This window comes from Populus alba, chromosome 4 (assembly GCF_005239225.2).
Source record: "Populus alba chromosome 4, ASM523922v2, whole genome shotgun sequence".
In the NCBI taxonomy this organism is placed as follows: domain Eukaryota; kingdom Viridiplantae; phylum Streptophyta; class Magnoliopsida; order Malpighiales; family Salicaceae; genus Populus; species Populus alba.
This window is the reverse complement of record NC_133287.1, coordinates 22,143,965-22,157,823: the sequence shown is the minus strand read 5'-3', so window position 1 is coordinate 22,157,823 and position 13,859 is coordinate 22,143,965. Positions and strand designations below refer to the sequence as shown.

The 13,859-nt window shown below is 35.1% G+C and overlaps 1 protein-coding gene across 1 annotated transcript; it reads left to right on the top strand.

The window, feature by feature from the left end:
* Positions 1-8,676: 8,676 nt before the first annotated feature.
* LOC118031140 (uncharacterized) lies at positions 8,677-13,859 on the top strand. The gene is made up of 2 exons (XM_035035460.2): positions 8,677-11,798; positions 13,116-13,859. Exons 1-2 carry the CDS (start codon positions 9,230-9,232, stop codon positions 13,550-13,552), a joined length of 3,006 nt encoding a protein of 1,001 aa, XP_034891351.1. The 5' UTR covers positions 8,677-9,229; the 3' UTR covers positions 13,553-13,859.

Sequence of the window (13,859 nt, the reverse complement as noted above, 5' to 3'; positions counted from 1 at the left end):
AAAAATAGTATCAATTTGATCTTTTAGAGTGAGAGTGCATGGTCTTAGGAATGTCTACAATGGAAGAGTATAGAACCAAAAGCAAAGTTAATATAAATATTACCTTTCAATAATAAAGAGACAAAAATGCTGCAGATTATGAGGTGTTATTTTTATCTTTGACAAATGACGAGGTTGGTGGCAAATCCACAGATTTTCCCAAAAGAGTTTTTGTCTTGTTGCTCAACAAATATACGTGGAGTTTATGCTTTTGAGAGGTTAGATTGATTTCTTTTTTTTTTTTTTTTTTTTTTAAGTTTTGGAAATCCATGTCTCATTTGTAATAAATAAAGAGGAATTAATATTAAAAGAGCATCGCAATTTTATTCTCTAATTAATTTGGTATTTGAAGGAAGGGTTTATCGTATGCTAAGAGCGTTATAAAAATGAAAATCCAAGTGTTTTAGTTTGGCAAATAAAATCCCATAGTTGTACAGTAACCCATGAAAGCAATGTTATTAAACATGCCTTGCCACTAATAAATCAAATTGATGACTTATCGACTCAACTTTTAATCTAAGCTAGATTTTAATTTAAATTAAATAAGAGTTGATTTAGTATGATCTAGTTAATATAGTGGTTCAACTCGTAATCTGGTCGACCTCATCAAAACTTGATTTGAGTTTTTTTTAAAACAAAATTTAAAAATGATATCGTCTTCACTTTTTATTATTGTTTTAAATCATAAAATAATATTATTTTAAACTGTTTTTAATCAACCTGAGTTAACATGTTCAATCTATAAACTAAATTTTAGATCGATGATTCTTAGATCAGTCCATAGAATGGAATGAGATTAATAACTTTGCATGGAATAGCTAGAACATTAAAAAAGAAAGGAAAAAGAAATGAAAATAAAAGGCGACCCATTGATAAGTCCATAGAACATTGTAGCTTTATTTAAGTGAGAACTGCAGCTAGGCACTTTAATAAAAGGGAGATGTGCTCTCTCCTTTGTTTCTGTGAGCAGTCTACTTGGGTTCCTTTGCTGGGTAGTTTGTGCCCACTTTAATCAAAGGAAACCCCACTCATTTTGCATCTTTTAGCCTACTTTTATTTTCTTTCGACCTTCCTTCCTTTAATTGCTTATTATTATTATTATTATTATTCGTTGGATTTTGAGAAGTTTATAATTACGCCTGCATGTCCCTCATCAGCACCGTCCTTGGAAAGGCATGGTGGGACCTGGGAGTAATAAAAATGGATAAATTGGACAATTATCGCAGCAAATGTGAAAATTCGGCGGAATAAAACTGTTTAATTTATTTATTTTTAATTAAATAACACATTTCAATTTGTTGCGTTTTAAAAACGTAATATTTACCAAAGGTTATTATTTCTAAGTGAGATATGATAGTTATTGCACTTTATAATAATGATATTAAGAAAACATTGCGTTTCTAAAGCACGATAAGGTGAAAATATTCTATTATTTGGCTCAATCGGTTGACTAATTAATTTGCAATGGTCTATAAAACCAGTATACTGGTTCTGAAAATAATAAAGAAAAATCTCAAAACTACTAAGACTGGGTGGTCTCAACGAGATTTTTAATATTTAAAGATTCGAAGGTCCGTGTGGCGATGCAATGACTGCAGTAAGAAAAATGGTTTTAAGAAACTCCTGTAAAAATTTGAACACGATTCAACAGTTGGATCAAAAAGTAATGGCCCATTTGATCTGTTATTCTGGTCTAGTGCGACCAAACTTCCTCTTGGGCTTAAACTTGTCTCAGTAATCCATAAATAATAGACCTCTTTTAATTATGACAGGTTCATATATGACTACTCAGAATCACCTGTTATCAAAAATCCAACTACATCATTAACATTGAAAAACATAAAATAACTACTATGTGAACATTGGTGAGCCAACCGGTTGAGCTAGAAGACAACACACTTTCATCATTTACTAAATATTAAAATTCAGAAGCACATTAAATATCTTCTCATACTTAGAAACAATAATATTTAGTAAATATCATGTTTTTAAAGCACAACAAGATGAAAGTATGTTATTTTATCAAATTGTTTTCAATCAATATTATTCTACTAATTTTTTTTATTTACCGTGCTAATTTGAAAAAAAAAAACCATGAAAATTGAAAGTTGTACGTAGAGGAAGTCATTCCTGTTGTTAAACGATAGAATCAAACCGTTCTTGGAATAATTAGGAAAGGTGCAAAAAACTTTATGGAAAAAAAAGGAACAACAAGAGAGCACATCACTAGCTCTCTCCCTGTATATACAGTAGCTTATTAACTTGAATGTATAGATTTTTTAAAAAATTATCTTACACTGTAGATAATGAATATAATATAAATATTGTGAAATATTCTGAAGGCAAATCTTAGCTTTATTTACAGGAATTAATTATTAGAAGCATCTCTTTTGATCTTTTCTTTACTTCTTTCCTTCCTTTTTCCTTTTTTTTTTCCCTTTCCCTGTGCTTGCATAGTTGCAGAAGAGGAGGAGGACCATTGCCATTTCCACCTCCCAATGATCTTCTTTTGTCATTCAGTATAAATACGAGTCATCCTCTTTTCTTAAAAAAAAAAAAAAAAAAAAAAAAAAGCTATTTTGGCCATGGCTAAAGGTGTTCCTAGGGTTCAAGCCCGAAAGCTCCTCGAGCTTTATCTTTCTGTGCTCTTGCTTTGTTTTTCACAAGTGAGAGTGCCGCCAGTCAAGAGACAATAATGTTGTTTAGCATGCCATCATTCATTTCGTTTATACATATATGTGATACTAATAATTTTGTCTATTATACCGTTAACCAGCCAACACCATTGCCCTAACTTTTTTTTTCTTTTTATATTTAAATTTGGAACCCTAATTCTTTAATTTGTTTCTTCACAGTTTTGTCAACACAAGAGAATGCATGCCTAGCTTGCATGTTTCAATGAGCTAGCACAAGCTTTTGACTCGTCACTCAACCCAATTCAACACAAAATAAGCTCAGCAGGATCTTCGGGTTAATCCTTGATACGGTAATCATGCTTCAAGTATAGATTTTCGAGCCTACAAGCTCATGAAAGCTAGATATAAAAAAAAATTATTGAGTGTGTATAACTTTTATAATAAATTAAAAAGATATTAATTTAATATCTTTTAAATCTAAAATAATAATTATATTACCAAACACATTCGAAAAATACACTAGCCTATGGAGATTAGGGAGGCCAAGAATGAGGAAATCAAATAAGATGGAAGCTGGAAAATATTGGTCGCACAAGCATGTAAACCTTTTAAGCTTAATAAATTGTAATCTTAGTAATTCACAAACATATGTGATGCAGGTGGAAGCTAAATAGAATAATAATAGCACATAAAGCTTAGGATTTTAATTAGCGAAAAGAGCCACTTAACTATATAAACTTTAAATTCATAAATTTATTCTCTTTAATTTAGGTATATAATGGTTGTCACTTTAAAATGTTTATAAGACCTTTAAGTATGTCAAAAAAAACCTAATTCTATTACAAAACAATCTAAAATCAACAGTAAAAAAACTAAAACAGAATCCATAATAAAACAACAAATTCAAAACTCGCCAAGAAAATTAACAAAATTATCCCAAACAATAAAGTTCATGTCTGAAACTTGATTCTAGAAGATCAAATGGTTTGATAAGTGACACAATGGTTTTCATTATGAGAACTGTCTCTGAAATCACCTGGAAAAAAAAAATAATCCTGATCTAACTGCTAAATCTTCTGTTATCTCAACTTTAAAGTTCTATCATAATATGACATAATTAAACCTTCTTTTGAGTTTAGATTTATCCCACTAATTTATAAAAACATGTTAGATTGCATTTCAGAAAGTCTTTTAGATCAAATCCACATTCAGTAATGTCAGATCATCACCTGAATGAATGATAGATCTTTTTGTTTCTACAGAATTTTTGTTACTCGAGAATATCTTAAAACTAATCCATATATCAATAAAAGCTAAGGTAATAAACGGTAAAGTTATGATTAAAATTGTAATTAAAATCAATATGTATTATTTTTTTGCTTTATCATTTTTATCATAGTTTAAAACACATTGAATCATGAACACAGATCAACTCCAAATCTTTTTAATAAAAATTTTAAAATGTATTTTAATGTCCACATTCGACCATCAAGACCTATATACATACACTTTTCATTCCAACTACCAGCTTAATCACCGTTCGATCATGGACACCAACCTACTACATAAGGTTGTTTTGCTTAGTGGTGCTCGTACCCTAAGAATTGAACATGAACAAAATAAAAGGTGCACAAAATTAATTGAAAGGACATGTACGAAAAGAATAAAGGCAAGATTGCTCTGTTCTGAGTGAGCTCGAAAGGATATGAAACAGCACTGAAGGATTCGATGGTTGCTGGCAGGAGCATGATCGTACTTCCATGGCATGACAAGGGATAGGGTTTGCCGGGGCAGCTGATGTGGAGGCACTTTCCTCCTTGCCGATTGGATCGTGCTCCTCACACGCCACCCCTGCATTTAATCATATGGTATATTTTATTTTGTATATATTCCATAGTGTATGATCATGCATGTCAAATTTTTACAATGATAGATAGAGAGGAGTACAAGAAGAGAGCAGAAGCACAGGCTATGTATATGTGCTGTACCACAGCACAGAACTCTCGTCTCTGTTTCTTCATGAAAGCTCAAATCTTGATCAGGAGACCTTTCCAGTCTCAGTCATTTCTGGATGACACCACCAGCCAGCATTTCTTTATGTACTCTTTATTTTCCCATCATATCGAATGATCATATGACTACGATCATCATTGATCCAAGGGCTTCTTTCACCACCACAAATTCATCAAATACAAATGGACTCACCAATAAATTTTTTTTTATATATATTTTATGGTAATATTTACTGATAATTTTTTTTTAAGTAGTTAAATTTATCGATATATACTGATAAAAACACTCTAACGGTAAATATTGAGAGAATCTCAAACAGAATATGAGAAAAAAAAAAACAAGTTGTGTGATGACATGTAGGTTTTTGTGGACGGTTTTACCGATGAAATTATAGTTCGGATTCAAACCAAGCTGTCCGTACAGTGATGTGTCAAAACATCGATAAGTTACTGACGGAGTTACAGACAAAATAATTTCATCAGTAATACTATCAGTAATAGTTAATATATGACCAGGTCAAATAATCATAGACATGAGATCACAGATGAGTGGTACATGTGCGTCTTTTTTTTTGCGGTATAGTCCCAGGAACGATCAGCAGCCTCCTCCTCCTCCTCCTCCTCCTCCTCCTCCTCCTCCTCCTCCTCCTCCTCCTCCTCCTGTTAAAATGTTACACTTTCACTTTTCAGTTAAATAAATACTATGTATCATTTAGTTAACATGTTATATTATGTCAAAGTTATTAAATTTCATAATCTAATAACAGTAAACACACATACAAATATTATTAATATGCATAATTTAATTTAATTTGAACACTTAATCACTCATAACAGACTACACATATATCCTATTTATTTCAACTACAAATAAATGCATTTCCATGTTAAATATTCTTACAAGATTGCAATCATGTGAGAAACTAAAATAAATGTGCTTTCTTTCAGCTAAGGATGTTTGAAAGTCTGATACTGCTGCCATTTCCAAATTAATTATTCTTACAAGATTGCCATGAGAGAAATTAAAATAAATGTGCTTTCTTTCAGCTTTGATTGAAATGATACAGCTGCCATTGTAGCAATATAACAGCCCAAGATTTCTAAAGCTGCTTTTAACTATAATTCCTCAAAAAAGATAAGGAACCTGGTTCTTCTCCTTCCCCTTCTTCATCTTTTTGTATGCTATCTTATTTCACATTCTATGGCAGAAAGTCAACCTCTCTTCTTCTTCTTCTTCTTTTCCCCCTTTTCCCCTTTCCTTTCGCATATAATATGGAATATTGCATAATGTTCCATGATAATGCTTTTGAGTCCGATACCGTGTTTTCGGTGCAAAAACAATATGTTAGCATGTTCTATTACAGCAAAATTTAACGTAATTCATAACTTGCAATGGCAATTATATCATGCTTAATTACTTTTGTTTTTTTATCAGACGGTTCATTTAGTACTCTTGACTTGTTGATAACCTTCCTTCACCTTAATTGAATAAATCCCCAATCTGGTGTATTGATTCAGAACTTGATCTAGATTTTTTTAAAAATAAAACCCAAGAAGAAAGTCAACTCTTGAATTGATTGATCTAATTAAAACTCAATTTAATTTTTAATTTCTTTTTAAAATAACATCATTTTAATGGCACTATTTTAATTGATCTTCATAAATTCACTCAGCCTAGTCCATGACCGAGTCTTGTGCGGAGATTGGTTGTATTTAATAACTTTGTTTCAAGCAATAATCACTTGGAAACAATGTCAAGGGACCTTATTTTGTGTTTTCTCAATCTGCAAACACTTTTGTATCTTTAGGTTCTTGAGCATTTTTATGTGAGAAATATGAGGATACTGTTTTTCAAATGGATCGAGTTGAACAACATATATCATGAAATATATTGGTTAATATACATATGAACATAAGATCATTTCTTATATACTCTTGATCAGTTATTCGGCTAACCTTCTGCAACAAAGGAGAAGATTAGGGCATTTTAAAATGGTGTCGTAGCTTCATGAATTCGGACATGAAAGATTTAGACAAAAGTGAAGTAGGAGAAACTCTTGGAATTTAGCTAAACATATACAAGAAATCAACCCCGAGCATATATGTCATTGCCAAAGAAAACAGTGCGAGACCGACCACATAAAGGTAGGTGCAAGCCACGAGACAGTGACTCTTCAAAGAGGGCAGGCCTGCGCCCATCAATAAGACAGATAGAGACTCCTCAAAATTAAGATCACCCCCTCTCGCCATGAGAGTAAACCACCAAGCTACAAGTGGAGCCAATTAACCATGCATTATTTTATGACAAATACACACATGAAAGCAAGAGAGAGAGAGAGAGAGAGAGAGAGTGAAGTCCATGCTAATACAAGAGCACTCTTTCCCATGTACGAGGGGTCGCGAGAGAGAGAGGGAGGGAGGGAGGGAGGGAGGGAGCGGTCTGAGGTCTTGATGGAGTTCAAGATCATACAAGAGCACTCTTTTCCATGTGAAAGAAGTGGGAAGGAGGGGTCATGGATTTTTCTTTACTTTTTCTTTTGAAGTGGAAGATCAAAAGCAAATATCACTTGCTTTTCCTTTTCAGCCCTCTCTTTAAGACTATTCCATCTTCTAATAAAGCTCAAATGCACATTAACTAAGGGAAATTTTGGTCCCAGTCCTGTAGGGCAAGGAAGAAGAAGAAGGAATAAAGCTGATGAAAAAAAGAAAAGAAAGCTTCCACTGGTTCCTCCTTCCATGCAACCTATCCATACTACATAATTATATATTGATCATTCAGCAAACATGGTAATGATATATTAATAATCATCATCTTTTACTTCTTACAGCCCAGTACTGTTTGTTGCAGGCACATGTTTGCAATCTCAAGATAAAATTAAGAACAATTAACCCTAAAAAACCATCCCCCGCAAGTTCAAATGTGTTTGTGTGTGTAGGATTTGCATCAAAGTACACAAAATTCTACGTTCTCTCTTGATCAAGTACACTCTTTTTCTTCGGTCCAACTTATCGTATAACATGAACAGGAAACTTTTTTATGGGTCCAATATGCATCAGGTGTCAATGTGCTTTTCCATCCAATTTGTATATGTATGTTCATGGCTAATTCATAAAAAAACAAAAAAACAAAAATTGTTCATGGCTAAAGATAACCATTGCTAGCTATACTATTGCTGATGGAACTTAATTCAATGTATAACATGACTCATTTACCAAAGTTATCCAAACAATTGTCAAATGATCACTCTCATAGTACCTATGGTAAGGTTATGTTTGGTTGGGTTGAGAATGTTTGAGAACCATGTTCTGAAACAAAATTAATTTTGTTTTGTAAAAAATTAATTTTTTTATATGTTTTAAATTGTTTTGATACGATGATCTCAAAAATAATTTTTTAAAAATAAAAAACATTATTTTAATGCATTTCGACATAAAAAGTACTTTGAAAAGTACTGATAATTTTAGAATAGATTTCTGTCAGTAAATACCAATAAAATACCAATAATTTTAGAGTAGAATTATATCTTTTTAAAGCATAAATTACATGAAAAAATATTTTATCTGTTTTTCTGCCACTAACATTTTAGTTTTAAAACAATAATCAAATGCTGTTTAAACAAAACCTGCATGGCCTGCTTGACAAATTCATGAACTATGGCCATCTTAAACCTTTGTAGCAACATTGAATTGATTTTGAGACTCTAAAGTAGTACAAAGTAACAATGAAATCAATTAACAACTTGATGCATCAATTATTTTGCCCACTTGTAGGCAATCATAATATGGAGCTGAGAATTGCAAAAAAAAGAGAGAGGATCCATGGGTGTCAATTATGAAAAGCAACAGGACAATGCAGCCATTTTCAAATCATTGAAAGTGCAATTCCACCATTTCTAATTCAAAGAATCAAAGCTATAAAGAGCATCCTTTGATTAAAGCTAAAGGGCAGGTTTGTCACCCAAAAGAAAAGGAGAGAGCTGCTAGCGGGCGAGCGAGAGAGAGAGCGAGCGAGCAGCATCAACTTTACTTTTTTTTTTTTCTCCCCCTAGTCTATCTCATCTTTAAATTTCTGTTATCCAACGGCTTTATGATTATGTTCTTCCTTTATAAACACTGTTACTATTCCATAAGAATAATTTAGCACACCTTCTTTACCCTCTTCTCTCTCAGCTTCCTCTGTCAAAGCTTAATTAAGACATAAAAGCAATTGAACAAAAGAATTTAAGAAGAATTTCAATCTTCTCCTCTCCTCTTCCCTTTCTTCTTCTTTAAGAGAAAAGGGAAGAAAGCCAAAGAAAAAGAAATGAACAGAAAAGAGGAGCAGAGAAAGGAGAGGCCAAGCTTCTTCCTTGTATTTGAAGACTCTTTCTGTGAAGATGTTTGATTCCTTGGGCCTAAACACGCGCTTGAAGTTCTTCAGATTCCCTTCGCTTTTCCTTCCTTTTGTAGAAACTCTGTAATCTCTCAACTCCTTAAATCCCTTACCCTTTCCTTCAAGTCCTTCCAAACACAAATCTTGCTGAGAAATCTTGACAACAAAACATGGTCCCCTTCATTGTTTTGGCCCTGCTCTCTCTTCTAAGCACCACTTGTTTTTCTTCTTTGGTTGGTGATTTTCGTGTCTTGCTCTCGCTTAAACGAGGATTTGAATTCCCTGAACCTGTATTGAGCACGTGGAATTTGTCGAATCCGAGCTCAGTTTGTTCTTGGGTTGGAATTCATTGCTCTCGCGGTCGTGTTTCTTCGTTGGACCTGACGGATTTTAGTCTGTATGGCTCTGCCTCACCTCAAATCTCAAAGCTTGATCAACTCACCAGCTTATCTCTCGCAGGAAACAACTTTAGCGGTGCCATTGAGTTGGCCGGCATGAGTAATCTTCGGTTTCTTAACATCTCAAACAACCAATTCAATGGTGGTTTGGATTGGAACTACACGAGTATTGCAGACTTGGAAGTGTTTGATGCTTTTGACAACAACTTCACTGCTTTCCTTCCTCTTGGGATTCTGAACTTGAAGAAACTCAGGTACTTGGAGCTTGGTGGAAACTATTTCTATGGCAAAATACCAACAAGCTATGGAGAACTAGCGGGGTTGGAGTATCTTTCGTTGATGGGAAATAATCTTCAAGGAAAAATCCCAGGTGAGCTAGGCAATCTTACTAACTTGAGAGAGATTTACTTGGGGAACTACAATGTTTTTGAAGGTGAGATCCCGGTGGAGTTGAGCAATTTGGTGAATCTAGTTCACATGGATCTTTCGAGCTGTGGATTGGATGGTCCGATTCCTAACGAGCTTGGAAACTTGAAGCTGCTTCACACTCTCTATTTGCATATCAATTTCCTTTCAGGCTCCATCCCAAAGGAGTTGGGAAACTTGACAAGCTTGGTGAATCTTGACCTCTCGTACAATGCACTCACCGGCGAAATCCCATTTGAGTTCATCAATCTCAAGCAACTCAACCTCCTAAATCTCTTCTTGAATAGACTGCACGGCTCAATTCCAGACTACGTTGCAGACTTGCCCAATTTGGAAACATTGCAACTGTGGAAGAACAACTTCACCGGCGAGATTCCCCGCAACCTCGGCAGAAATGGGAAGCTCCAGCTTCTTGATTTGTCCTCCAATAAGCTCACCGGTACAATCCCGCAAGACCTGTGCTCATCCAATCAGTTGAGGATACTGATTCTCTTCAAGAATTTCCTCTTTGGGCCAATCCCAGAAGGCTTGGGAGCATGTTATAGTCTTACCAAAGTGAGGTTGGGTCAGAACTACTTGAATGGCAGCATTCCGATCGGATTTATTTACTTGCCTGAGCTGATCTTAGCAGAGTTTCAGAGCAACTACCTATCGGGGACATTGTCAGAAAATGGTAATAGCTCCTTGAAACCTGTTAAATTAGGGCAACTTGATTTGTCAAACAATCTCCTTTCAGGTCCATTGCCATCTTCACTTTCAAATTTCTCTTCCCTTCAAACTCTTCTACTCGGTGGAAACAATTTCTCAGGCCCAATCCCACCAATGATAGGAGAACTCCTTCAAGTACTGAAGCTTGATCTTAGTAGAAACTCATTCTCCGGCCTGGTTCCACCTGAAATAGGCAGCTGTTTCCACCTTACATTTCTTGACATGAGCCAGAACAACCTCTCCGGTCCAATCCCATCGGATATGTCCAACATTCGTAACTTGAACTACTTGAACTTATCCAGAAATCACTTGAACCAGACCATACCAAAATCCCTTGGTTCCTTGAAAAGCCTCACCGTTGCTGATTTCTCTTTCAACGATTTCGCTGGAAAGCTCCCGGAATCTGGCCAGTTCTCTTTATTCAATGCCTCTTCTTTTGCTGGTAATCCTCTGCTTTGCGGTCCTCTCCTTAACAACCCTTGCAATTTCACCACCGTCACCAACACACCAGGAAAAGCCCCCAGCAATTTCAAGCTAATATTTGCTTTAGGCCTGCTGATATGCTCTCTGATATTTGCAACTGCTGCCTTAATCAAGGCCAAGACATTCAAGAAAAGCAGTTCGGATTCCTGGAAGTTGACAACCTTCCAAAAGCTTGAATTCACAGTGACAGACATAATTGAATGTGTGAAAGATGGCAATGTAATTGGAAGAGGAGGAGCTGGGATTGTTTACCATGGGAAAATGCCAAATGGTGTCGAAATTGCAGTAAAAAAACTACTTGGTTTTGGCAACAACAGCCACGACCATGGTTTTAGAGCAGAAATTCAAACACTTGGCAACATTAGACATCGAAACATTGTTAGATTGCTGGCGTTCTGTTCCAACAAGGACACCAACTTGCTTGTGTATGAGTACATGAGAAATGGGAGCTTAGGAGAGGCACTGCATGGTAAAAAAGGTGCATTGTTCTTGGGATGGAACTTGAGGTACAAAATCGCCATTGAAGCTGCTAAAGGCCTATGCTACCTTCACCATGACTGTTCTCCGTTGATTGTTCATCGAGACGTAAAGTCAAACAACATCCTCTTGAATTCCAGCTTCGAAGCTCATGTAGCTGATTTCGGACTAGCGAAATTCTTGGTCGATGGTGGTGCATCCCAGTGTATGTCGGCAATTGCAGGCTCTTATGGTTACATAGCACCTGGTACTCACCATCTTCAACTCCCTAATAATCTTAATTTCTTCACTAAACTTCATTTTCTGCAACATGTTTAATTGCTTACATTCTTCTTGAATATCTACACAAATTTGAAACTTGAAAACAAAACAAAATTCAATTTACATTGGTCTAAAAAGCTTCCTTGAGAGAATTCTAAGATTTTGTGAATAAAAGAATTTGGACAGGTAAACTTAATTAGCACTATAGTTATAAAACTTGACATGGATCGATCAGGGCCAGATTATTATTGATCGATTTTTCAATTGACTTGGTTCAAACCAGACAATACTTAGATTAGTTACTGAAATGACCCGCGGGATTGAGTTGGGTTTTATAATTAGGATTAGTAACAAGGTAAGAAGATGATTATGAAGTAATCAATTACGTATGACAATCCTCCGCAGGGAACAATAAGCTCAAGTTTCCAGATGATGATGATCATCATCATCATCACTGACTTGTGATACCTAGTATTCAAATCCCACAATCATCTTCCTTCATAACATAAATGATCATCTCTTCCCTCATCCCGCTGTAAAAAGCAAGTGTGGGTGCTGTACGCTTGTACTACTTAGCTAAACTGTCTCTCTTTCTCTGTCTCTGCTAAAGCAACAGCTAAAAATACCACCCGTGATTTTTGCCACAGAGGGAGAGACTGGGGACAAGCAAGACAAGGAACATAGAATTTTTTTGGTAACCACAGCTAGAAAAAAAAAAAAAAAAAAAAAAAAAAAAAAAAAAACAGAGCACTTGCTGGGGACCCTACAAAACTTCTGGTCTCAGAATTTAAGATGTTTAAATCTGACAGAAATCTTATTGTCTGACAATGATGTCTAACGTAACAAGGCGTTGAGATTGGTGAAAGCTAACCGACATGCACACCTATTTACATCATCATCTTCTTTCTCTTTTTTTGATCAATTTTTTTTCTTTTTTTTTTCAAAAAGAAAAAAAAAATATAATGCCTTGAAGCACTGCCTTGCTAATTTGATCTTACGTGTAAAGGGCTATCTTTTCTTCTTGTTGTTCCTTTCCTTGTCCTGCTGTTTCCCACCCACAAGTCCCTTTTGGCTGCTTTGGTTTCTATTGGCATACTGACATCTCCTTTTGTCTTGCTTCTTTTAAATATATAGTTTTGATTTATTTTTTTCCTTTTTTACGAACATTTTGATTGTTTTTGCACTATTTTGATTCAGTACATTTTGTTTATAAGCTACGGGTTTAAAGGGTAGCTTTAACTGCGTTACAAATGGCGTTTTTTCCCAAATTATTTCTGTCTAATCTCTTAATTAAATAATGCAGAATATGCATACACATTGAAGGTCGATGAGAAGAGCGATGTGTACAGTTTTGGAGTAGTTCTACTAGAACTTCTCACCGGGAGGAGGCCGGTGGGAGACTTCGGCGATGGAGTTGACATTGTACAGTGGAGCAAAAGAGCAACAAACGGTCGCAGAGAAGATGCTTTGCACATAGTTGATCCAAGGCTAACAATGGTGCCAAAGGACGAAGCCATGCATTTATTCTTCATTGCAATGTTGTGTAGCCAAGAAAATAGCATCGAACGTCCCACGATGAGGGAAGTGGTGCAGATGCTCTCGGAATTCCATCGCCACGCATCACCAGATTATTACCTATCTTCGTCTTCTTCAATTCTCCCCCAACAACTGAAGAAGAGTGGTACTGAAAAGAAGGAGATCGTAAATGGCTTGAAATATAAACAGGATCTTTTGGTTTAAGGCAGTTTTTTTATATTATTATTACACTTAAATTGTGTCTGAAAGCTGGCTTGATTTAGTTACAACCTTTGCCTTGTGCGAAGTATATTTTTCCCTTCGATTTCCTTTTTTTTTTTCCTTCTTATTATTAATTATTGACTTAGGTTCTAGGCACAGAGATTCCATGTCCATATCGATATGTAGGAATAATTTACGATGAACTTCTTGAATTTAGCTGAGGGAGAGAGCTAGCAAATCTTAATGGTACCATGTTTGTATTAATATATATACTCTTAATATACATGCTTTTTGTTTGATTTCTTTACAA